Source organism: Diorhabda sublineata, chromosome 7, assembly GCF_026230105.1.
Source record: "Diorhabda sublineata isolate icDioSubl1.1 chromosome 7, icDioSubl1.1, whole genome shotgun sequence".
Lineage (NCBI taxonomy): Eukaryota > Metazoa > Arthropoda > Insecta > Coleoptera > Chrysomelidae > Diorhabda > Diorhabda sublineata.
The window spans coordinates 16042464-16067257 of NC_079480.1; the positions used below are offsets into that span (position 1 = coordinate 16042464).

Genomic DNA, 24794 nt, shown 5'->3' on the forward strand with positions numbered 1-24794 from the left:
GTCAAAAATATAACACAACGTGGTGAGTGAAAAACTACTAGCTAACCTTACAATTAATACATCATGTCGCGCTAAAAGTGCCAATGAATGGATCATTGACAAACTGCACTCTATAATTTATAAAATCTCAACAGCCTTAACAAGCTTTTCTGCTTGTTCATCTATTTTGGACCACCAAACTTTTGTTCGTAACCGGCTTTTCATGGCCACAATTCCAGGGTGGCCCTCACGAGCGGCTTCTAAAACTAGTTGTCTTTGCTTCTGTGGAATTATAATCCGCGTACCCCTTAACAAAATTCCCTCAGTACAACAGAATTCTTCTTTAAATGCTTGGCAATGTTTTACTGGATCATTCCAGATATTCTGTTCAATGCCAGCTTTCAGTTTTAAAATTTCCTCATCTGTTTCTGAATGTTCCTTAATTTCATTTAGTCTTACGGCTATTGGCCGAGAGTATTCAACAATTTGTTGGATGCAATCGTAGTTTTCAAATGGAATGCTATCGCTAGATTCGCAATGTCGAGAAAGAGGGTCAGCAATATTATTTTTTCCAGGGCGGTATATAATTTTAAATTTAAATGATTGCAAGCGTAAAACCCAACGTTCAATGCGGGCACAGGGTCATGATCTAGGTCCAAATATCGTTTCTAATGGTTTATGGCCAGTTATCAATTCAAATATCTCTTTTTCGTATAAGTAAGTACATCTTAAAATGTTCAACTGCCCAAACTATAGCAAGAGCCTCTTTTTCAGTTTGACAATAACGTTTTTCCACGTCTGTGAGGCTTTTGTTGCCATAAGCAATAATTCTAGGACCCTTATTATCAAACTGAATGAGCACCGCTCCCAACCCCACTGGACTCGCATCAGCTATAACTTGAGTTTTGTCATTTGGGTCGTAATATCCCAAAGTTCTTATGCTGGATAAACAATTTTTTAATTTTTTAAAAACATCCGTCTGATTATCACCCCAATATCTTGAAATATCTGAGTTTTTTCTAGTTTAAGTTTTAAAAGTTTGCGTAAAGGCTCTGTTAATGTGGCCAGATTGGGTATCCACTTACCAACAAAATTTATCAATCCCAAAAAACTATGTCCCACCAATGGTTTTAGGGGTTCTAAATGATTTAAGCACGCCTACATAGCTTTCCAGGGGTCTTATTCCTATTGGGGATAAAGTGTGTCCCAGAAATGTAACTGTGCTAATTTTAAAAATGCATTTATTGTTGTTCAAAAACACATTATTCTCTTTTATTACGTTTAATGTGAGGTTAACCCGCTCATCATGTTTCTGTTCGCTGCTTCCGTAAATCAATATGTCGTCAATAAAATTAACAGTACCATTACACGATAACAACATTCTTTCAAGAATTTTTTGAAAAATCTCTGGGGCTGCATTTATTCCAAATAGTAGTCTCTTATATCTATATAACCCTCTACTGCTTATAAATGTAGTAATATATCTTGATTTTGGCGATATTTCGATCTGGTGAAAGGCGTTTTTTATATCCAATCTTGAAATATCTTTAGCCTTGCGGAATTTTGATAAAAGCGAATATAGTTGGCAGTGGACAGTTTTCCCTTTGTATCGTGGTATTGGCCTTTCTCATGTCAACACATATCCGTACATCTTCATTCTCCTTTAAAACAGGTACTATCAGGGACACCCATTCTGATGGACCATTTACTTCTTCAATTATATCGAGTTGAATTAGTTCGTCAAGTTTTTTATTTATTTTTGATTCTAGAGGAATGGGTACTCGTCTGTACAGTTGATTTATGGGAGTGATTGTTTTGTCTATAGGGATATGTACTAACACGTTTTTAAATTTTGGGAATGGCTCTATGTTTACATTATTTATGATAAGTCCAATCTTAAGAACACCTAATGCGATTGCGGTATTTTTCCCCAATAAATTTCTTTTCCCGTCTTTAATTACGTAAAATGTTGCATTTTCTTAATTATTGCCAATTTTAATTTTTGTATTAACACAGCCCAAAACATGTAAGGATTCTTTTGATCCATATGCGAAAAGAATTTTATTGGGACTTTTTATTTGATTTATGACTGAAACACAAGATTTCTTAAGGAAATCCCATGTTTCCTGAGATATGTTTGACTTACTTCCAGAGTCGATTAACATTTCAACCTCGACTCCTCCTATTTCACAATCTACAGTGTCGTCACTGTCCAGGTGGAACACGTATTCTGCTTCTGCAGTTTCCGAAATGTTGTCTACATTGTTTGTATCTGATTGTCCTAATCTAAACTTCTTTCTTGGGGGTCCCTTGTTCAATTTATTGGACGGGGTAAAGGTCCTTGTTGATTTCCAACATTTTGCAAAATGACCTCTAAATTTGCATTTGTGACAAGTAATGTTTATTGCTGGACAGTTGTTATGTACTGGTATAAGCTGCATTTAGTGTCTGCAACGAACTAGGAGATGGCTTTTTATTAAAACCAGAAAGCTGCCTTTCTATGGTCTCCAAGGTATTAGCTTTTAGAATTATTTGGTCTAGAGTTATGACATCGCCGGCTGCCAGTATTTTCTTCCGAAGGTCGACAGAAGCGCATTTTTCTGTTATTTGGTCAATTAATTGTTCTTCAACTGCTTGAAACTGACATTTAACTACTTGGTGTCTCAGTCTCACTAAAAACTTTTCAAATTTCTCCCCACTTTCTTGTTTTAATAAGCGGAATAAGTGCCTCTCATACACTTTTGATTGCTTTGGTGAAAAATATTCATCTAGCTTTGTTATGGCTATCTCAAAAATGTCACAGCCATTTTCATCTGGTACGTCGGCATTAGCGCCAGGTAAATTATAAAATATTTCCTGAAGGCTGAGCCCACCAAAGTGTAAAAGGGTGGCTTTTCTCTTTTTAGGTTCATTGATACTTGCTGCATCTAAATAGATTTGTAGCGCCCTCTTCCATTTCTGCCAGCGTAATCCTACAGAGCTGACATCACCATCACAATCAAAATGGTCTAGGGTAGGAAAACTTGCCATATTCCTAAAACAATTAGGCCAATAGTAAAATACTATATTATAAACGTATTACGTATTTTTGTAAACTGTTTTGTACACTTAAATACGGCCTTTGCCTGATTTTCAAGTTCCTGTCTTTAATTCTTTATATTTTCCATAATTTTATTATGTTCTTTCTAACTGGTATCTCTACATACCTTAAGGTATCTCTTCATACCCTTTCTAACTAGTATCTCTACATACCTTAAGTTATCTCTTCATACCCTTTTGTTATTTCTTTAAACAGATATTTCTTTATATCTTTACAACTTCTATTAGGTAAGTATGTCTTAATACTTTTAAAAGACAGTGTTTTTTTATACTACAACATTTCTATAAAATGTTTGTTTTCTAATGTCATTGTATTATTAATATATATACATGTATTTTTTTTATTATTAAAAATATATTTATTTCCTATTTATGCAGGTACTTACATATTTAAATTGTTAATCCTCGCCGCCACTTTGTTATGTACCCTGTATATATATCGGCCACTCAGATATTCTTTAACACATTCCTTGATAGAAATAAAACACTCGTATCCTTCGCTAGTCGTCCACAAGTTCTCCCTTCTATCATTTCCGAATGACTAACTTGTGTTCGATAATCTTTATTCTTATTTCACAAACATTATTATGCAACAACTTGATAACAAATAATTAGTAATATACAAAGCGATACGTACACATCTTCACCAGCAATATTCAGAAATAGATGCTTTCATGTATATTTTGAAACTATTCATGAATTTTGTAAAATTTTGACTTGTATTTTGATCAAACATTAAAGCTTTTGGTGGCAAGCTTCTATCAGGGTGTGGCAGAGTTCATTGACCTCTAGCTACTGTTATTCATTTGTGTCTTATTTCCACCTTTTATCTTCTTGGCGTGATTTCACCTGACACCATGTTACATGTTTTATAACTTGTTAAATTATAGTCAGGACTTTTTGAATACTATTTTATTAAGGAAACATATATCATTTACAAGATGAATTATAAGCGCAGGAGTGCCACTGACGTTTCTGCTTGACGTCCGTTCTGCTGCCACCTAGTGGTCATGTGTAGTTGATATAGGAGACCATACACTAGCCACTATCTTATGTAACAAAAAGGTCTTCAACAACAGAAACAGCAGTTGCCCTACATGACCATCTCATATCACATTGTTTGACAACAGTAATATATTTTTCTTGTCATTGGTTCCAACTTTCAAGTTCTTTTGCAAATCTATAAACATAGCATTTGAATCAGAATTAGAAAAAAATTTGAATAGAGCTTGCATTGTACAAAAAAAGTTACGACAGATCGTTACTGTTGCATGCAGCTCTAAAACTAAGTTTAGTTTGTGCGCCATACAGTGGACGTAATTGGGGTATGGATGGGACCTTTTAACGATTGCTTGTACACCATTGCTGACTCCTGACATTACTGATGCTCCGTCATAGAACTGTTCAACCCAAGAATAGTTCACCAATAGGATTGCTCAATAAACTGAATGTGTCTGCCATGTGCGTGCGAAAAATCGCCATACGTGACGTCACCTGCAGACCTCGACCGGTCTTAACTCTTTGTTGAGCTAGACTATTTGATGAGTTTAAAGGCCAATTTTAACAAAAATACAGTTATTTTTTTAAGTTTTATTCATTATTATGAATTAATATTAATTTAAAATCCAATTTCCAATTATTCAGTTAATTTTAAGTTCCATTTATAATAGGTATACAATGAAGAAAAGAAATTAAAGAAAATGAATTATTTTTTAAAATGATCTGTATTTTATAATTAGTAAAACAGAAGCCATTAACAAACTTTAAACTAAAAATTAAAAAGTAAAAACAAATGAAATGATTTAAACTGATTTATGAAAAATATTTCTAATAATAATCTAAATTATTAAATTTAAGAAAAATAATAAAATATCAGATATATATAAAATAAAGAGATAGGTAGAAATCTGTCAATGAGTAATTTTGAACATTTTTTTTTCCAGTTTTTCTGCCGTCATCTTCATCCCCTTTTACAGACTTTCTCTTCAAATTCGTGCTTTCAAATTTAGCTTTTAGATTTCTAAAATTTATTCTGATTATAGTCCTTAATTTACAAAAAGCCTTAATTATTTTAAATGGATAGTTCGAATCTTTTTTAAAGATTTTCTTTGCTAAATTAAAAACAACACCTGACCCTTTTCTGAACGATTCTCCATGATGGCTTTCAAAATAAGTGTTCCAAGTTTTAACTTTTTTTAAAAATTCTTCTGATGGCTTAGTGAGACCACCGTACGACAGTTGTTGAATCCAAGAAGGAATACTAAGTACATACGAGTGTTCTTGTGTCGTTTCGTATGTAAAATCACCCAGACTTGGAAAAATATTTTTGTATTTTTTAGCAAGATAACCAGCAATATATTCTAGAGCATCATTAGTCGTTTCCTGTGAATTTTGATGATAATCTGAGCATGAGGATAAATCAGATGAAACTGATGAAAAAGAAGAACTGCCTTGCGTTTCGTTAATATCAAAGGACTGCTCAGCTTTACTGGCAACATTCGCAGTTTTCAAAACATTTGGGGCGATGTACTCTTCCAGTACTTTTTCATCAGTGTTGACACCTGACCCTAAGATACCAGGATTTTTTCCTAATAAAATCATGCGAATCCTGTAAATCGCAGATAAAGGTGACGGATGCTCATCTGGCCCTCCTCTACTTCTCATTTGGAGAAAGAAGTTTTCTAAACTGTCCTGATTTAATTTATGGGTGCATATGTACTTTACATCCATACTTTCTTTCATGTCCTCATAAAGTAGCTGTAATGAAGATATTGATATTAACATACCTTTTTGGAATGTCATCAAACAATTTTTTCCAATTACTCTCATTGATTTTACAATTTGATAAATTTTGTTGAGGTGTTGTTTTTGGTTTTCTAAATCTATGCCATAAGCATGTTTTGTAGGTATATTTGCCCTCGGAACATAGCTATTGAAAATATCAAACCATGCATTTGTCAGCAATAAAATGCCCTAGATTTTCTGACATATTTTTGTCTTGTCCAGGCTTGTATCGCAAAAGTCCAGTGGAAACACTATTGGAGAGCAATTCAGCAGATAGTTTTACATTTTGTCTGAGAGTTTTTTCCACATCAAGATGTTTTTTGTTAATTTTCCAGCAGGGATTTACTTCATTATCAGTAAGTGTTACCAGAGCTTCAAGTGGACTTTTATTCACGAATAAATTATCTTCAAGCATAAAACCTTTGTCAAGTAGCCAGTTGCGTAATAGTTTTAGCAGGTGAGGTGCATCGGCAAAGATATACACATTCTTACCACTAACAGGATGCTTAAAAGATGTCTGATTAATATCGATATTTAACTGTTTCCATAATCCCACATTACTTGCACCACAATCGCTCACACATGCCACTACATTGAAATTTATTTTATGCAGTTCAGTTATAATATCCATTAAAAGAGATTTGGTCATTTTTTGATCGAAACCTATATAAATTGGTTGTTTCCAGTTTGAAAAGAGCCCTCTAGCCATGACTACTTGCATATAATTATGTGGTCCTAGCACTTCATCTTGAGCAATATTATATTCTTCAGTTTTCTTGACCTTCACTTCATCGTACTGTAAAACTACTGTCCTTTCAAAATCAGAAAATGACTCTCCGGCTAGTTTCAGCAGAAATAAAACATCTTTCAAAATACCCTGATTAAGGTTTAGTTGGGAAGCCCACCTTCTTAATGATGAAAGACCAGGTAACGAGTAATGCAACTTATTTCTTAAAAATAAATATGACTTCTTGCTGTAGTATCTTAGCGTAAAGGCTGTTGCAATTTCTTCTCTTGTCCAGTTGACTCTTTTCTTTTTTTTTAACAATAAATTAATTTGGTTTTGAGTAAGAACAGTTCTAAGTATAGCAGACGCAGCTTCATTTCTCTGAAACAGAGATGTTACCTTGGGACTAGATTTATAGCATTTATTTTTGAAATATTTCAATTGTTCATTAAGTTTTTTGATATTTGTGCTTTTTATATAACTTCTGGATTTTAAAAGAGCATACTGTCTTTCTAACTTTTCATATTTCTCTACAGACTCATTGTACAAAGCCTTATAATCATAGTTTTCTGGGACAAAGTTGGGGGTTGATGAAGTGGAAGGCTCTGATACATGCTCTTCAAACTGAATACTTCCAAAAGATTTAGGATTATGGTCTTCGGTATCATCAGAAAAAGTATTAATAGGAGCTGTTAACGTGGCTACTTTTAAAAGTTGGTTCACTTCCTCCTTTGCATTTCGTTTGGCCAGTCTTTCTTCTCTGGAACTGATGCTTGAACTACTAGCTTCACTTGTTGATTTTTTTGAATACAATCCCAAAGTAGGAACAGCGGTTTTTTTCAATATTTTTCGTAGTGGTAAACCTAAAATACATATACATATTATATATATTTATGAACAAATTGAGTTACTAAATTTTATTACCAAAATCATTTTGGGACAGTATAGACTTTGAAAGCTATAAACTATTACACTAAACAATTAAATAATTCACCAACCTAATAATTCATTCTGTAAGTCTCTTTCATAATCCTTTTCTGTGAAATGAACTGAGCAGATGTAGCTAGTATCAGGGTTAAATTTATCTTCCCGTTTGCATCGTAATATCCATTCTTTTCTCATAGTTTGGGAAACAAGATCTTTAGCTTTGGGAAACCGATGAAATATAAAATATTCATGTTCTTGCTGCCTTATTTTATAGGTATTACCACAACCATACACAGCACAACGTGTACCAGGCATTTTGATTTTTGGACATATACTACATGCACTAAAATCAAACAAACAAAGTTTCATTTAGCAAAAAAAAGTAAAATAAAAATCTAGATTAGTTGCTGGACAAATGCAAACCAACCGACCAAAAACGCTGTTATGATTCGCCCATTTTTTTAATTTTTTATTGTGGTGTATAAAGAATAGAAATTTAAATAAGCCAATTAAATTGTCATTTCTGCTCAGCTGGTTTTCTTTCAGCCAGTAACTGACTTGGATTTTAATTTTTATTTTGCTATTTAAATCCAGCTTTAATATAACAAAACATTTTTACCTACCCTACCCTACCCTAACCTACCTAGTCTCACAAGATTATTTTGCCTTAAACAATAATATTGTCTTTGTTCACTATTCTCCACATATATAATACACACAAATAATAGTTTTTAAAACGTAGAACTAAGTAAAAAACGAATTTCCAACTCTTCAATCACTTGTACGACCTTTTCGAATTAACAAAAACACAAGCAATACCGCACAGCGTAAATGGTAAACAAGCCGTCGAGGTCTGCAGGTGACGTAAGCATCACTTGACCTTGGCTCAAGAATTGGCGTATGTACGTCTTATGGGATTGATCAATCCTATTGGTGAACTATTCTTGTGTTCAACCAAAGTAGCAGCGATTCCCATATTACTTAAAGAATCTAAAATAATTTGAGACAGACTGTTAGCATCCCGTGTGAGTGAAACATGTTTCATAGAAATTAGCCTTTCTTTAATTTCATTATAGCAAAAATACCGAATACAGACACTAAGTTGCTGAGTTTACTTGTTAAAAAAGTATATTGTCCTAAATAAATATTTTAATCCAAAACAAAAACATTATTACAAAAATATGATAGAAATTTGAAAAAAAAATCTTGAAAAATCAGGGGGTGCCAGGCACCTCCGTAAATCCGTCCATGTTTATATCTGTAATAAGATGACTAAGGGTATCTACAAAACTCAAAATAAACAAATAAAATTAAAATAACTAACAACAAATAAGAAATAACTACAAACTTTAAATAACTATTTTATTAAATGTTCAAAATGACCACCATTTACTTCCATACAATAATGTATGCGATCTTCAAAAGCTCTACTAGCACGATGTAACATATAGACATCAACATTTCGGAGAACCTACTTAATTCTATTCTTCATGTCTTCCTTAGAAGTCGCTGGTGTTTTGTAAACTTGTTCTTTGACGTATCCATCGTCCGGCAAATTCATTATTCAAATGTGTATTGATCAGTTAGGTATGGTGCACCGTCATGTATGTACCACATTTTTGTGACAAAATCAAACCTGTAATTTTATACCTTTCAAAGCTAATAAAATAAATAGGGTATCTATAAAACTAAATTAAACCCACGTCACCTTATCAATAAATGAAATTATCCATAGTTTTATCACGTAACCTGTGAATTTGAGACTTTCACAATTTAAGTCAGAGTGATTAGTTATTATCTTGACGTATTACAAAGAACGAGGAAGCAATTAAGATCATGAATTTTCTGATACAAGAATTGACAGATATGATTTTTGTACTGGGTGCCAGTGATAAGAACTGTTTACTTGCACAAGGTACTTATCAACAGAAATTTCCAGATAGAAGACAGCCAAGAAAAGAGACATTTGAAAATTTGCTTCAACGATTTACCAGAACTGGTAGTGTAGCTTACGAAAAAAGCGAAAGGTCGAAGAATGCAATGTCACAGGACAACGAGATGACCGTAATGTCAAAACTTACGGGAGATCCTCATATCTCAACACGGGAAATATCAAAACAAACCGACGTAGTCGTACTGTCGTCCAAAAAATTCTATCTAAGAACAAAATGCATCCTTACCATATACACCGAATACAGGAACTATTGGATGATGATTTTGAAAAGCGGTTAACCTTCTGTTAATGGGCTCAAGAAAACAATTCAGCGAAACAGATTTTTTCAATTTTGCCGATGAAGCAAAATTTCATAAAAATGGGTTTGTAGAATGACACAATGTCCATTATTATGCAACAGATCAACCGCATTGTATACGGACTATCAGTCAACAAAGTGGTCATTAAATGTATGGGATGGAATAATTGGGAATCATGTCATACTCTTATATTTCTTTGACGGAACTGTTAATGGGCAAGTTTATATAAATATTGTACAAAACTAATTACCTCAACTACTTCAGCAATTATCTGCTCATGATAGGCAGCGAATGTGGTACCTACATGACGGTGCACGAGTTTACCATACGTAACTGATAAATACACATTTAAATAATGAATTTCCTGGACGTTGGATACGACAAAGAACAAGTTTACAAAGCACCCGCGACTACTAAGTAAGACATGAATAATAGAATTAAGGAGGTTCTCCGAACTGCTGATGTCAATAGGTTACATCGTGCTAGTAGAGCTTTTGTTTATTTTGAGTTTTGTAGATACCCTATTTATCTTATTACAATTTTTAAAGGTATAAAATTACTGGTTTGATTTTGTCACAAAAACAATATTTTAGTATTTTAAACGTCACATTTAGTGTTTACTTGTTAAAAAGGTGAATATTTTTAAATCGTAAACTACAAATGCAATTTTCTTAAAAATGGTCTAAATCAAGTTTTAGAATTATGAGACATAATTTGAAGGGATAAAATTGTTTAGATAGTAAAATAATATACTGGATGTTCCATTTAAAAAAATGGAAATATGAAATATTCTGATTTAATGCTTATCTAAAAAACACCCCGAACCTCAAACGAAACTTCTACTCTGTTTACCAGACAGCATTTATAGTGTACCAATTTTCGCCAAATCGTCATATTTTTCGCTCCAACTTGGCAACGTCACAATTTATGGGAAAAGAAAAGAGAGGGCTAGATGCAGAATTTTACGCTAAATTCGATGGTAAACAAATATACAGGGTATCCTGTCCTTAGGCTGAACACCCTATATATCTCAAAATATATTAGAAATGTGTATCTGTGCAAATATAACAACTTTTATTTGAAAATTTTTTTGTATATTTTATCTTAAGTAAGTTATGCACCACAAACTAATGGTCCACCCCGTATAAAAAAAATAACATAGCATGTCATGAGGTATCAGGAGTAATGAGTAACGTAACAAGTATTAATTGTTATAGAAATAAATACATATGGATACACGTTTTTTCGTTACTTTTACCCCTCTATACATAGCCGAACAATCAAAAATTGTTCCTCAAATTTTTGACACAATAATGTTGTGGTAGATATATAAGAACCATACTTTCTGTTCCCAATAATATTTGTAGCAGAATTGTATATTGTATAGCAGAATATAAACTTGTATAGTTTTTCAATTTAGATTTATATATGTTGTTTCAATTCCACAAAGCAGTAATGAAAAAGCTCACTTAATAACGAATACAAAATCACCCAATGTATAATTTTTATTATACCTAGAGGAAGCGATAGTCCAAGTGGAATTTAAAGGATAAAAATAGTGTATTGATCGAGCAGCGTATCAAGTCTGACAATAATTAGTAGTAGTAATTAATTTTTCTCCTTTTAAACTTGTAGGACCACATACAGTGACACGTGTATAGAATAAAATATTACATTTTGTTTAGCTATGCTATGTTTTCTTGGCTTATATGGCTTCTCTTCGTACATGGAGAGATGAAATTGAAGAGTGTCATGAAATTGTACAAGTAACTGAGAACAGTATCTAAAATGAATGTAATTGTCAAGGCTTACGCCTAATCCAACGAGTGAATCTGAGAGAAAAATAATACATTGAAATATTCAAACACTTTACTCCAAAGCTGAAGTCTCCTTAATGGCAAGGAACACGCCTAACAAACTGTAAAATCAATGGAGACAGCTCTGCACTTTGTAGTTTTTTATAGATGTAGATAGATATAGATAAAGAGTTTCAAACAATACCTCAAAGGAAGACACAAACCTTCCAGTATTTGCGCCAAAAATCACAGACCCAACGCAGTTTTGCAGGCGTATAAGAGCTTTTTTCGGACATAGTTTCACGCTGCGAAGCTTGGAGTACGTTGGCTTTCGAATATTTTCAAAAACTCGGTGAATTTTTTGTTAGATCCGCTTCGAATAGTGACTTAACTTAATTTTAAATATTATTTATTTTGTTATAAAAGGTAATATACTTCATAAGACAATTATTATGCATTTGGTCATATAAATTGTAATTAATATTCCAGATGGATTATAAACGAGAACATAAGTGTTTACTTCGATTACTAGAAGGAAAGTATGTAGATAATGATCCGGACTTTGATGACGATATTGCTGAGAAACAGTTTGAAAACACTGATACGGAAATTAGTCTTTGCTATCCACGTACCTATACTCATCTCCGAAACATTTCAATTCTACCACCTTTTTCCCATAATCCAAAGTAATAAAATGTACACTCCTAAATTCCCTTACCTGTCACGAACGCAAAATGAAACCCAACCAGAAAAAGAAGAATGTCCACCACTTGAAAGTACATACTATTGCCGTCAAAATTTTGTCCAAAGGGATAATTGCACCCTTAGTCTACTTGAAGGGAACAGTCTCGATAATTGCTAAATTCTAGAAGTCAATATCGAAGAAACAATCATTTAACAAGTTACAGCAAAAGAAGTACTGATAATGCCGATTCAACAAGAAAAAATACTTTCAAAATATCAATCCGATCAATACCTCGAAATAGAAGAACCATCACTTGTCAAAATCCCAAAAAATTGTGAACTATGGATCAATAATCATCAAATAGTCAAGAAAATTGAAGCCGATCCAAGAAATTTCCAATACACAGAGTTATACATACAACAACAATCGAAAGCCTTTTAGCGATAAAATTCATTATTTTAATAGCAGCTCGGTGTCTTATTCAAATTCAAATCAAAAATTTTAGTATGCAGAAAATCCGCAAAAGAAAAAAGTCGAGAAAACCTGGAAAGGGCCCAAAAATCGAAAAGTCAATCCATACTTTTCGAGACTTAAGGAGGGAGGAGTTACATTCGTGGTTAATCAAGAAAAAGCGCAGCAGAAACATTATACATTCTTAGAAATTCTTATTTAGTAACATATGTAGATAAATCTTACTTTCTTGTAAATTCATTTTATATAATTCATTCTCTGTTCAGATCTCTAACAATAAACTTGTAATTGCTTTAATAAATATATTTTTTAAAAACAAATTTTTCCTTAAGAAAAATAAAATTCCAACATTGTTTTTATTATGAATATATTATGGCTTGGAGTCTCTTAAAGGGGGGTTCAATTCACAAATAGGTGTTGTTTTCCTGTCTTTTAACCATATCCGCATTAGATGCATATTACCAAATTGATGTAGAGGTAGAGTGGTATATACGAGGATCCATTGATATCTAGTTAGCCCAGGCCAATTCCATGCATAAACAAAATATTGCGTTACCACAGCAACGAACAATAAATTATTAGAAGTGTCAGTGTAAAGTTTGGCGTCAAAAAAGTAAACCAGAGTTACGCAATAAATTAAAAGAAAAAAGATGTCCAACGAAGTTGTGAAAATCGAAAAATTGGAGTATCGAGCCATCATCAAGTACCTGTATTTAAAAGGGTTAAGAGGTAAGCAGATTTATGAAGATATGCGTAATTCCTTTGATGATCAATATCCTTCGTATGCGACCGAGAAAAATTGGACTGCAAGCTTCAAAAGAGGTAAATTTTCCATTGAAGATGATGACTGATCCGGAAAGCCAGTTTCTGTATCAGTCGCCGAAAAAATCGATGCAATTCATGACGTGTTTTTATCAGACCGTCGAATCGTTCGTCTACTCAGCCACGGTAGAGGATTTCCATCCTCCGTGGCGTTTTAATGCAGCAAGATGTGCTCCTGCATCTCCCAAAATTGTTGCAGAAGAACGCTTAAAGGTGTGGCCAGTATATTGTTCTGGAACCAGAAAACAAAAACTTTACCCCTCTGCCTATTTTGTTTATACTCACTACTAGCTGGGTGCATTTTTCATTTTTATAATTGAGAAAACACCTGACACCTGGTTTTTCGTATTATTCATTTCTATCACAGCAACTGTACCCAAATCCTTTATATAGTTTATAATACTTACAATTTTACAAAATAACTGCTTGTGTGTTTGACAATTAATACTACAGCCTACTTAATATAATTTTTAAACTTTTAACTTATCTATTAGTAATACATTTTCATTCGTTTAAATTATCTTATAGACACCAGTATGAACACAAATCATAACAAACTTTCTATTTTTATTGTAAACCATAATGTAATACTTCTATATGGACAGTTGAAACAGGAAAGAATGTACCACTATGAAGGTGCCGATGATATAGTATTTTCTCTCTCGTCCCAGATACCTCGTACAGATTGCGCAAGCTTGAGATTGCGGAGAGCCGAGCTGGAGCTACGGAGGATAGAGAAACCGTTATCATTTTGTCTTTCTTAGTCGAAACAGCTTCCACTTGTAGAAACTGTCCATATAGAAGTATTACATATATACTGCAAACACTAATATAACCTCAAAAAATCATATTGTCTACTTCTTCATTTTTCTTTGGCCTTTTGCTTTTCGACTCCCAGTCAGATTCATATTGTATTCACGTATTTCCTCTATCGTTTGAGACTATATATAACATAAGAAAAAGAAGCATTTCAATACATGTGTTATTTTATTATTTTTTAGTATATGAGCGACATAAACTACTTTCTTAGAGAAAAATGAGTGTGCAATCTATCATTTTCATAAGTGGTCGTAGGAAAATACCATTACCGTTCAAGAGGACATTTATATTATATTGTAAAATATATATAAATTGCTAGTTCCGAAAAAAATGCGTTGAAAGATATTTGAGATTTTGTAGAATGCTATAACTTTCTTATACTAAGATTCCCATTATTATTTTTTGTATTTGTTTATTGTTAATGTTGTTAATGTAAAGAAACATTGGTCCTTTTTGGATGCTGAGTGCTACAAGTGTTTTTTTTCGGTATTCCCTTATACCTGAAGGATTAACGAGGTTTCTCAACCCTCATTATTCCACCTCTATAAGTTTCATCTAATAGTTTATATATATATATATATATATATATATATATATATATATATATATATATATATATATATAATATCATTCTATGAATTTATTATTTTAATTAAAATATTGATTATTAAGAATTATAGAATAGATTTCATTTAGTTTATCCCAACGAAATTCCATCCATTTGATTTTGGTCCACTTAACTGGCTCACCAGCATTTTTTATGTCTTGTCGCATCTAATGTACGATGATTGGTGGTTTTCTTGGAATAATTCTAATTAAATTTGCTCAGTCACAAGGAAGTTTGTTTTTTCCTTGTATTCTCTATTAATGCATACACTGCGTCTGCCTCCATGTAGGTGTGCCCTGCTTCGAGAAACTTGTGATTAATTACTATTTTCCTACCTTTTCTAGATAATTCTTTAGTTAAAAATAAAAACATCAAAGCAACAAAAATATTTCGATTTTGTCCTGGGTACAAATCATTGAAAAAATTGACTTCTTCAAAGTCGACTGGGATTTGCTTTAAAAACGCGTACAGACTTGATGCAATTTCTCTACCTCCTCTAGCTGCGATTCTCTCATCCCATAGATAGCAAATTGCTGCTGGATTTTGGTTCCTACTAGTGACGTAAAAAGTGAGATTCAGTGTCCACACTGTTCACAGTTGCCTTTTATCAAACGATATTCCGCTCGATAAAAGTGGGGTTAGAAGACATTTTTGCAGGTCAGAACGTATGGTCATAATCTTTTCTTTTGTTTCACTTTTTACGATATCATTTTTTTTCTCATCCCCTGAAGATTTTGCTAAAAGAATATGACTATCTCTTTCAATCATTATTATATTTTCTTCACTCTCATTTGCCTCTGTTTTAATCAACATTTGTCACATTTTCCACATTTCCTTTTTGGTTTATGAAATGAAAGATTAAATCCTTCGACAAAAATGTTTTGCGGGCTGACGTTGTTTTTGAAACACTCTTCCTGTATAACCTGTACATTTGTGAAATTGATAAATGAGATGACAAATATTTTTTTTCTCAGAATGAGACCTAGAATAATGACTTTCATAGAATGGGAATTGGTTTATATGTCTTCTAATTAAATTTTTCTCTTTTTCTAGGATTGCAGGCTGTTTTCCCCGTCTGAAGCACACATATCTGTTTAACTAGCTCTTTCTTCTCTTAGCATTTATAAACCTTTTAGTGATCTACTTAGGAATATTAGGCCAAAGAGAGTACACAAAATGGAATTTAAACTAGATTATTACAAACGAACATTTATTTCTAGTATTAATCAAAATATACAGAAAGTGAAACAAAAAAGTTTAAACATTCAATTCAATGATAGAAGTGGAACTCTTTTTGGTCATCAAATATTTTTTTGAAGTTTGGAGAGTACGAGTATATGTAGCCGCCATTCTGATGCAGTTGTTTAAATGTTAATCAGTCAGTCTGTTTCTATATTTGTTGTTTATGAATTTCATACTTGAAAAAGATGCTTCACGCAAGTATGTAGAACTGAACATAGCTTTCAATCTCAATGTAACTTGAACCACAATTGAATACTTTTCTTTGGGGACTAGAAGCCAGATATTTTCAGTGGTAGAGAGGGATTTTAGATACAGGTCATTCTAAAAATCAACTTCTATTTCTACGACACAACATTTTACAACACAAGCCGAAAAATCTTCTGCATCGATCTCTACAGAGGAAAAGTTGATGAACTGTGCGACAATCAATATGCTTTTAAAATCTTGGAATCGTTGATCAAATTTGGTTCTTAAGTCTGAAAGAATTTCCACATATTCTTGGTTATTGCTGGAGTGTTGTGGAGTATTTTGTTTGTCACCAATCTGCTTCAGACTAGGAAAGTGCCTGTAATCAAACTGGGTTATATTCTTTTCCCAAAGCTCAAGCTTTTTTGAAAATGATGTTATCTGATATTATACCATACAGCTTTGTAAAAGCATGTTCATTTCTCGATTTGTTTAGTCATTTTGTCCTAGTATTGTTCTGATAATATGCCGCTTTCTCTATTAAATTTAATGATTAATATTCCAAATTGTATTTAAATTTGTATCATTAAATGGATATTGGGCGGAATTGTGACTACCGAAAGAAAACTCAAAAATTTTTAATTAAGTTTATTTATGATTTTTACACAGATTTAGGTGTGAATGCATATAGCGCATGTCAAAGACCTATAAAAAACAATTTTATTTCTTTTGTAACAATTGTTAACTCATGGAATGCAACAAATATATCGTAAATATATTGTAACGGTATTATATTTTCATCTTGAACTTTTTTAGACATTCAAAAAATTTAGTTATACATACATCAGTAGTTCAAATGTATCAAGTGTAATTTAGATTTAAAATATTGAAGGCTTATTTTTTTATTCGTCTATATAAATATAATCCCAGAAAGTAATTATTAATACTTATACATAAAAAATTATGACATTTGATTAGATGATGTTATGCCCCATTAAGATAAATCATTGGTAGAAGCAATACATTAAAAAATAACGTTACTTTAAATAAGAAATAAGGTGAAGCCTTCTACCTCATTCAATTCAAAAACTAAAAATGGAGAAGGATATGATAAAATACCACGGGAGGAAAGGTAAGTAATTTATTTTGAAAAGGTTCAAGTATAAAGTATGGGGTTTGAACAGCAATAATGGATACCTGATTAATTTGAAATGTATCAAGAAGTCTTGGTCAATTCAAATTTAGCAGAAATATTGCTCAGATAACACTATCCAGTTCTGTTAAGGTAGAATAAAGTCTATTAGGAATGTGCTCCGTAATTAAATCCAAAATATAGGAAGATGACAAGTGTTTAAATTTCTAAAAGTATCTTTAACCTAGTGAAAGATGGTGAGATAAAACGTTTGATTAAATAAGGTAAGACGAAAACAGCACCAATATACTGTAATTAAGTGTTTAAAATCACATCGATAAAGGCCGGGCTTCTGACGGTTCAACCGAGGTCCGGTTTTTTCGCGGTGCAGATAGCCAGTAAAGCAATAAGCGATATCAACTGAGGATTTCTTCGATTTAATATAGCAAGTAAATAGGACTGGGCCGTATTAATACCAAGGAGTCGCACTAATATTCAAGACAACATCTATGGGTATACAAAGCGGAAACATGGAGTTTAAACGAAGCAGATAAAAACCGAGTGGGTTTATAGACTACTTTTGAGTGTCACGGACAGAACACCGAACCAACGTATCCGTATTACAAAAAATTGGTCCACCTACAAGGCTACTAACCAGAATAAACCGCATGTATCTGCAGTAGCTGGGAATATCAGGAACAATGGAACGGTTAATCATAGAAGGAAAAGTAGAAAGCAAACGCCCAAGAAGCAGATCTCCAACTGGGTAGGTAGACCAAACAAAACCCCTAATAAATAAGAGACTGCATCATGCCAAAAAATTGCACAGAATAAGCAAGCATTGAAAAAACTGCTGAATCATATATAAATAGTGTCATTTCATCCTTTGGAGGATAATGGAAAGAGGAGGAGAAGGACAGGGCATCAAAATAGATAGAAATGACAGAGTTATTGATGCCTAGAATGGAAAATTTCATTGAAAGTGAATTAGGCATTAAAGTACATGTTAAAGAAGCTATAAAACAAGATGAAAAAACTTGTTTAATGAAATTAGAGAATGAGAGTGAAAGAGTTTTTCTAAATGATGATTTGTCAAAGAGCAACAGAACCGTAGAGAAAGTAATAGGGAGAGCTAATAAAGAAAGACAAAAGAAATCGGGTAAAAATTAGGCTTAGAAGAATATACATAGACAACGTCGAATGGAAATGGGATAATGAAAAATAGCAGTTAGTTCTCAACTCAAAAAATTAGAAGGCACAGTGAGCAATATATTGGATGAAAAAACGTACACGGCAATGTACAGGGACAATGAGCAATTATAACAACAAGTAAATAACAACATAATATATTGGTGAATATAGAGCATGCAAAGTGAGAGGTATTTATGACGAAGAAACGATTAAAACATTTATCAAAAAAATGAACATTTACAAGATGGATTTAGTCGCCCTACAGAAAATGGTATTCAAGAAATAGATAATTATATATATTTTTAAGAACGGAAGTCAAAATAAGACATATGGAATGAGTTTTTTAGTAAACCAACAGTTAAAAAAAAAGAGGTTAAGTTTGCTTTGTATCAACATCGGATAGATATTATAGATTATCGTTAATATACACGCACCAACAGAAGAGAAAGACGAAGTCACAAAGTATACATATTATGAAGAGTTAGAGTTAGAAAGGCTAATGAATACTATATCAAACACAGACATAGTAATTGTAATTGGGAGACGCAAAAGTTGGCAGAGAGGAAATGTATAAAAAGATAACGGAAGAAGAAAGCAAGCACGAAGAGTCAAATAATAATGGTCTGAGATTGATAGGATTGGCAGCAAACAGGTATTGGATTATCCATGGAAGAAATGATGCAAATCAAATCGATCATATTCTAATATAACTAAAGTATTCAAAGCTAATCACAAATTTGAGAACATAACGTGGTGCAGAAATAAGTTCAGATCACTTCGGTAGGTGTGAAAATTAGGATAACAAAAAAGAAAAGAAAAATAAACCAAAAATTAAGCATATTTTATACAACTTGGTTGATTTAAAGAGAGAAAATACTGAAAAAAGTATACGATAGATATTGACGAATACTTAAGCTGCCAATAAGAAGAAAGCCACACAATAACTGTTGGAAAAAAAACTGGGAAAAAATAAACAAGCAGTAACAACCGCCACGAAAAAAAATCTCAGAAAAAAAGATGCCTAGACGATGAATGTGACAGTGAAATACAAAAAAAGGGAAACTTAAACCAAAAAATGTTGTACAATAGAAATGAGAAAAAAAATTATGTGAATATAACAATGAAAAAAAAGAGAATCCTCTGAAGGCCAAATAAAAATTATAGAGGAAGAATATCAAAGAAAGGAAATTAAAAAGTTTTACAAAGAAGTCAAACACATAAGAAAACAAAACGAGAGTACTGCCACATATATAAAACCTTGTAGTTGACGAATAAGAAAAAATTAAAAGATGGAAAGAATATTTCAAGGAAATATTTAATGTCAAAAATGACGCACTCGAACAAATAGTAAACGAAGGAAACCTTGAAAATCAACTTACTGAAAAAGTGATAAATAAGATGAAAAACAAAAACAGTCCCGGAGATAATGGAGTAACAAAAGAACAAAACATGGCGGTGTACAGCTTAAAGAAAAATTTTTAATTTTTGTCAGATTTAGAACACCGAGAACATGCCAGAAGCATGGAGAAAAGCCCATTTATAAGAAGGGAGACGAAACGTTGTGAGAAAATTATAGAGGAATAGCATTGCTAGACGTCACATACAAAATATTTTCATTAGAAAGAAAATTGGGAATATACGCAGAAAAATTGTTCGGGGAGTGCCAAGGAGGGTTTAGATAAAGTATATAAAGTATATATATATATATATATATATATATATATATATATATATATATATATATATATATATAAAACAACTTTTTAAACTTTAGGTTTATCACTCAAAATTTCAAGTGAACTTAGACATCATTCAGTTTCAGTTTGATTTGATAATTATGAAGTAATAACTGTTGCTGGTATAAAGTATCGATTATGATACATGTTTCCAATGAGCATTGTCGTGAAACTGGGAATGGTAGACCCAAAAAAATGAATTCTGATAGGCCAAGAGCAACAAGAGCCAATAATGAAGAAAATGTTATTTTAAATTTAGTTCCTCAAAATCCAGCAGTGTGTGGAACAGCGTAAGGAATATGGCAAGGCAGACAAATACATCTTTTTTAAGTATTTAGAGGACACTTAAAGAATAGAAAATCCTTATTATTACAGACTCCAGCTCCAAGAGCTGTTGTCAAATGATATACCATCCAGTAAAAGTGGATTTTTGTCCATTGAAATTACTGGTGTTATGAGAATCCATAAGTCAAAACAGTATCTCATTACCAACACTCATTGAAAGTTAATGTTTGGGCAGCAGCTCTAGGTAATAAATTGATGGATTCTTTAGAAAAAAGGATAGTCTAATGGACTCGTGAAAAAAGTTGACATTTTGAGTCTTTACTCTAATTGAATTTTATTCTATTTCCTCAGTTTTTATTTTAATTTTCTTCTTGAGATCTTTTGTTTATTTTAATTTAACATCATTACAAAATACTAGCATCGCTTATTACTTCATAATATTCAAATTCAAATATTTCAGTTTTTGGTGTAAATTAAATAACGTATCTTGTAACTACCGCCCTATATGAAGGTCAGATATAAAAACATAATGATGTGATGTATAAGATTCCGAAAAATTTTGTATAAAATTTCATTACAGCGTGGCCAGTAGTTTTGGCTAAACCTTTAAAAATATGTAAGCACTTTTTTCTGAAGCAACCTGTATTTAAGCAGGCCAATTGTAATAGAAATCAAGTCTTCTACCTACTTATACTTATTAAGATGTGTGCAATAGGACTATCTGATGTGTATTTCTAAATTTTATGAATTATCTTTGTACGGCAAATAAAACATCTTGGTACTAGAATTTCGTACTATTCGTTTTATTTGTGCAATGAAATAATAAACAAAAACCAAATAAAAATTTTAAAAAAACCATTTATGCATAATTTGAAAACTGAACAATATCAAATCAGGAAAAATCTACCGGATTAATATTAAAATATAAATTAATTCGAAGCATATTTGGATTGCAAGAGTATATGTGGCACAGGTCCGTCCATGCAAAATTGGGCAAACCTTTTTTGGAGCGTTTCCCGCAATTCTTGTCTCTTCTCATAGACTTGCCTATTGTTGCTTTTAAATTCTCTAACTTCTTCTGGGGTTATAAAGCATTCGTCATCATCTTCGCTATGAACCTGCCAAAGTATTTTACTTTCAAATTAAATTATTTGTGATATGTCTTGTTACACTTCAAAAAATAGCTATGCAAATCTACAATTCTCTTAATAATTTTCTAATGTATACAGAAAAAGAGTTGAGATAAATATTAAACGAAATACAAAAGTACCTCTAACATTTCCTGTAAGCTCAATTGATGACCATTTCCACCATATGAGAGTCTACAGTGAGTTATATAATCATTATCATGTTGGCAACATGAATCTGAGCAAGCTAATTCTGATCCTTCTGGCGAACTGGAGAGACTGGAAATCAGGGAACCTGTTTCACAGCACCCGTTATTATTTTCTGATGAATAACCACAGTCATGGGAATGATCGCTGTTTGAACCACTTTCTTTTTTGGTGTTACTGTTAAAATCTCCTATATAGGTTAAAGGTCTGAGCAAACTAGAACATAAATAAATAACAATTCATTAACATTAAAGAGAGTCTCAAAAAACATACAATATATTTAAGTCACAGTTCTCCTTTGAATTTTGGCCATTAAATAGCGTGTTGTCGGTCGCTCCGAGATATCACTAGGTGCAAGGCTTTTATGAGCATATAGGTGCAGGCTCTTTTTGCCATTGAGCGACGTTGTCGAGAACCTGTGATGAGACCAAAAAAATGAAATCTGATAGACCAAGAGCAACAAGAACCATAAAAAGAAAATATTTAGTTTATCAATATTCAATGGTTAGCATAAGAAATATGGCAAAATGAAAACATATGTCTTCTTTAATATTTGAAGGATACATCCTAATATGACGAATAAGCCAAGAGTTCTTGCAATAGAACAAATTTTCGTCAAATATTACACGAAAGGAGAACCTTCAAAATGCATTTTAGTTTAACTTCCATAATGCACACTACTGGTGTGATGACAATCTATAAGTAAAAATCCATATTACCAATGTATGTGTATGAATCATTTAATGTTATTGTTTGGTGAGCAACTTGAGATAACAATTTCATGGATTCTTTAGAAAAAAAAAGATCTTATGTATTCGTGAGAACAGATGATATTTTGGACTTACTCGAGATATTAAAAGATTTAACGTTAAACGAGCTCTATTTTTTATACAGATGGAACTCCACCGCACTTTGATAAAAGGTGTCGTAATTGGTTGAGTAACCATTTTCCGAATCGATGGATTGGTCATTCAATTTGGACTACACAGTTTGGTCGTATCTTAAGGAAAAATTCTATACAACAGATGTAAATTGGAAGAAAGATTTCAACGTCACTTTAATGAACTCATAGCTAATCACAGGTGTTTATAAGATTAATGGATTCTTTAGAAAAAAGATAGACTTGTGTAATCGAGAAAATGGATGAAATTCAACTTTTTTCTGTGATATTCTATTTATTCAATAACTTTAACATTACTTCATACCAATGGGAATTACTTCATAATTTTCAAATCAAAATAATCCGAGTATTACCAAGAGTACTTGTATGGTGTAAAATATCTAAAGTTTACTAAGTTATGTTCAATACTACTTGGTACCGTGTAACTAGCGCTCTCTATGAGAGTCACATATAAAAACAAATTCATGTTTAGGCCAAATCGTTAAAACTGTGTATAATCTTTTTTTCTTCAACGTCCTTTATCCAAATATTTTCGGTTTTCTACCTATTCTAGAAACGGAGTCGCCTTTTATTGAAACTCCCATTAGAAATAAATATAGATTCGACCATACACTTTAACATTTTTGGTCCATTCAAGTGAGTTTAGGAAATATGTTGTTAAGCTTTGTGAAGAATTCTTTAACCATTAAATGAAGCACATCATAGTATTCTTCCTCAAAGAGCGATCGACATGAAGGCACAAAAAGAAAAGTAAAATCAATTTACATAGGAATTATTTCAAAATTGATAATAATAGATATATTTACCTGTTATCACATTTACAAGTGGCACCACAAGTAGGTTTTTTAACTTCTTGAACATCGTTTTCACATTTGCAATCATCTATCCATAATTCATTGCTACATCTCAATTTTTCCTTTTTCCCACTCAATCCACCACATCCCACACCACCACCACCTCAAAAAGGAAAGAATTCAATCATAAAAAACTTCAATACACAATCGAAATCAAACAAAATAATAAAATCAATTTTCTTGATGTCACATTATATAAAAGTAACAATAACATAAAAACAAAATGGTATACCAAAAAAAATATCACAAAAAAGATCAATGATAATAAGAGATATCAAAAAAACAAATTCAATTATCAAGATTCAAAAATTCTTGGAACGGAATCAAATACAGAGAAATGGTTCACATTCACATAAAAACGAAAAAGCGATAAATGATAAAAAAGACCTAAATAATTTGTGTAAAATTTATAGCCTATTTGGTAAATTCTAATACAACTACAAATAATTTAATTGATTACTGCTATATATTTGGGAGTAAAAACTAAGGAAAAATTAATCTTTCTCGTTGGAACAAATTTATATTTTGATTTTATTTTTATTTTGATAGTCATGATGTAGGTGATCTATTGATTAATATAAATACACACATTGTCAGTGTCAATATCATATTTTAATAGACTGAAAGTAGTCCAAACGTCAAAATTTTTATCTACCTTCGAAAAATTGTAAAAAAAATAATTTTATAACAGAAGTCTTTATCAAAATATGATATCGACACTTCCATATTCCCTTACTTTGCCTCGGTTTGGATAGTGTCTAAAACTTAATGAGAATACTATACATAACAAATACCCACTTCCAAAAATTGACGAACTTCTAGATAATTTAGGTAAAGAAGCACCTACTTCACCACTTTCGATCTTGCTCAGGGATTTCACCAAAACGAACTTAAGTCTAATTCTATAGAAAAACTGCTTTCTGTGTTCCTCATGACCATTTTGAATTTTTAAGAATGCCATTTG

At 32.1% G+C, this 24794-nt stretch overlaps 2 protein-coding genes and 1 long non-coding RNA gene across 7 annotated transcripts in view; 1 reads left to right on the forward strand and 2 right to left on the reverse strand.

Annotated features, from left to right (window-relative positions):
- LOC130447069 (leucine-rich repeat-containing protein 40-like) overlaps positions 1-24794 on the forward strand; it is an 82006-nt gene that overhangs the window by 55529 nt on the left and 1683 nt on the right. The window contains exon 10 of one of the 4 annotated variants that reach the window (XM_056783704.1): positions 16023-17189. The exons of 1 other annotated variant lie outside the window; for it this stretch is intronic. In XM_056783704.1, coding sequence (XP_056639682.1) covers positions 16023-16071 — 49 coding nt within the window. In that variant the 3' untranslated portion in view covers positions 16072-17189. Of the gene's footprint in view, positions 1-12054; positions 12239-14544; positions 14824-16022; positions 17190-24794 lie in introns of those variants that run through there. 2 more of the 4 variants (XM_056783701.1, XM_056783698.1) reach the window with 2 other exon arrangements.
- Positions 7193-11335, reverse strand: LOC130447071 (uncharacterized). Its single transcript, XR_008910208.1, has 2 exons — positions 8397-11335; positions 7193-8145 (listed from the first exon to the last, which is right to left on the reverse strand). It is a non-coding gene; the product is annotated as an uncharacterized LOC130447071 (long non-coding RNA).
- Positions 20458-24794, reverse strand: part of LOC130447068 (gametogenetin-binding protein 2-like) — a 31407-nt gene continuing 27070 nt past the window's right edge. The window contains exons 8-10 of one of the 2 annotated variants that reach the window (XM_056783696.1): positions 23783-23933; positions 22012-22291; positions 20458-21859 (exon numbers count right to left, since the gene is read on the reverse strand). In XM_056783696.1, coding sequence (XP_056639674.1) covers positions 21671-21859; positions 22012-22291; positions 23783-23933 — 620 coding nt within the window. In that variant the 3' untranslated portion in view covers positions 20458-21670. The remainder of the gene's footprint in view (positions 21860-22011; positions 22292-23782; positions 23934-24794) is intronic. The other variant, XM_056783695.1, reaches the window with a different exon arrangement.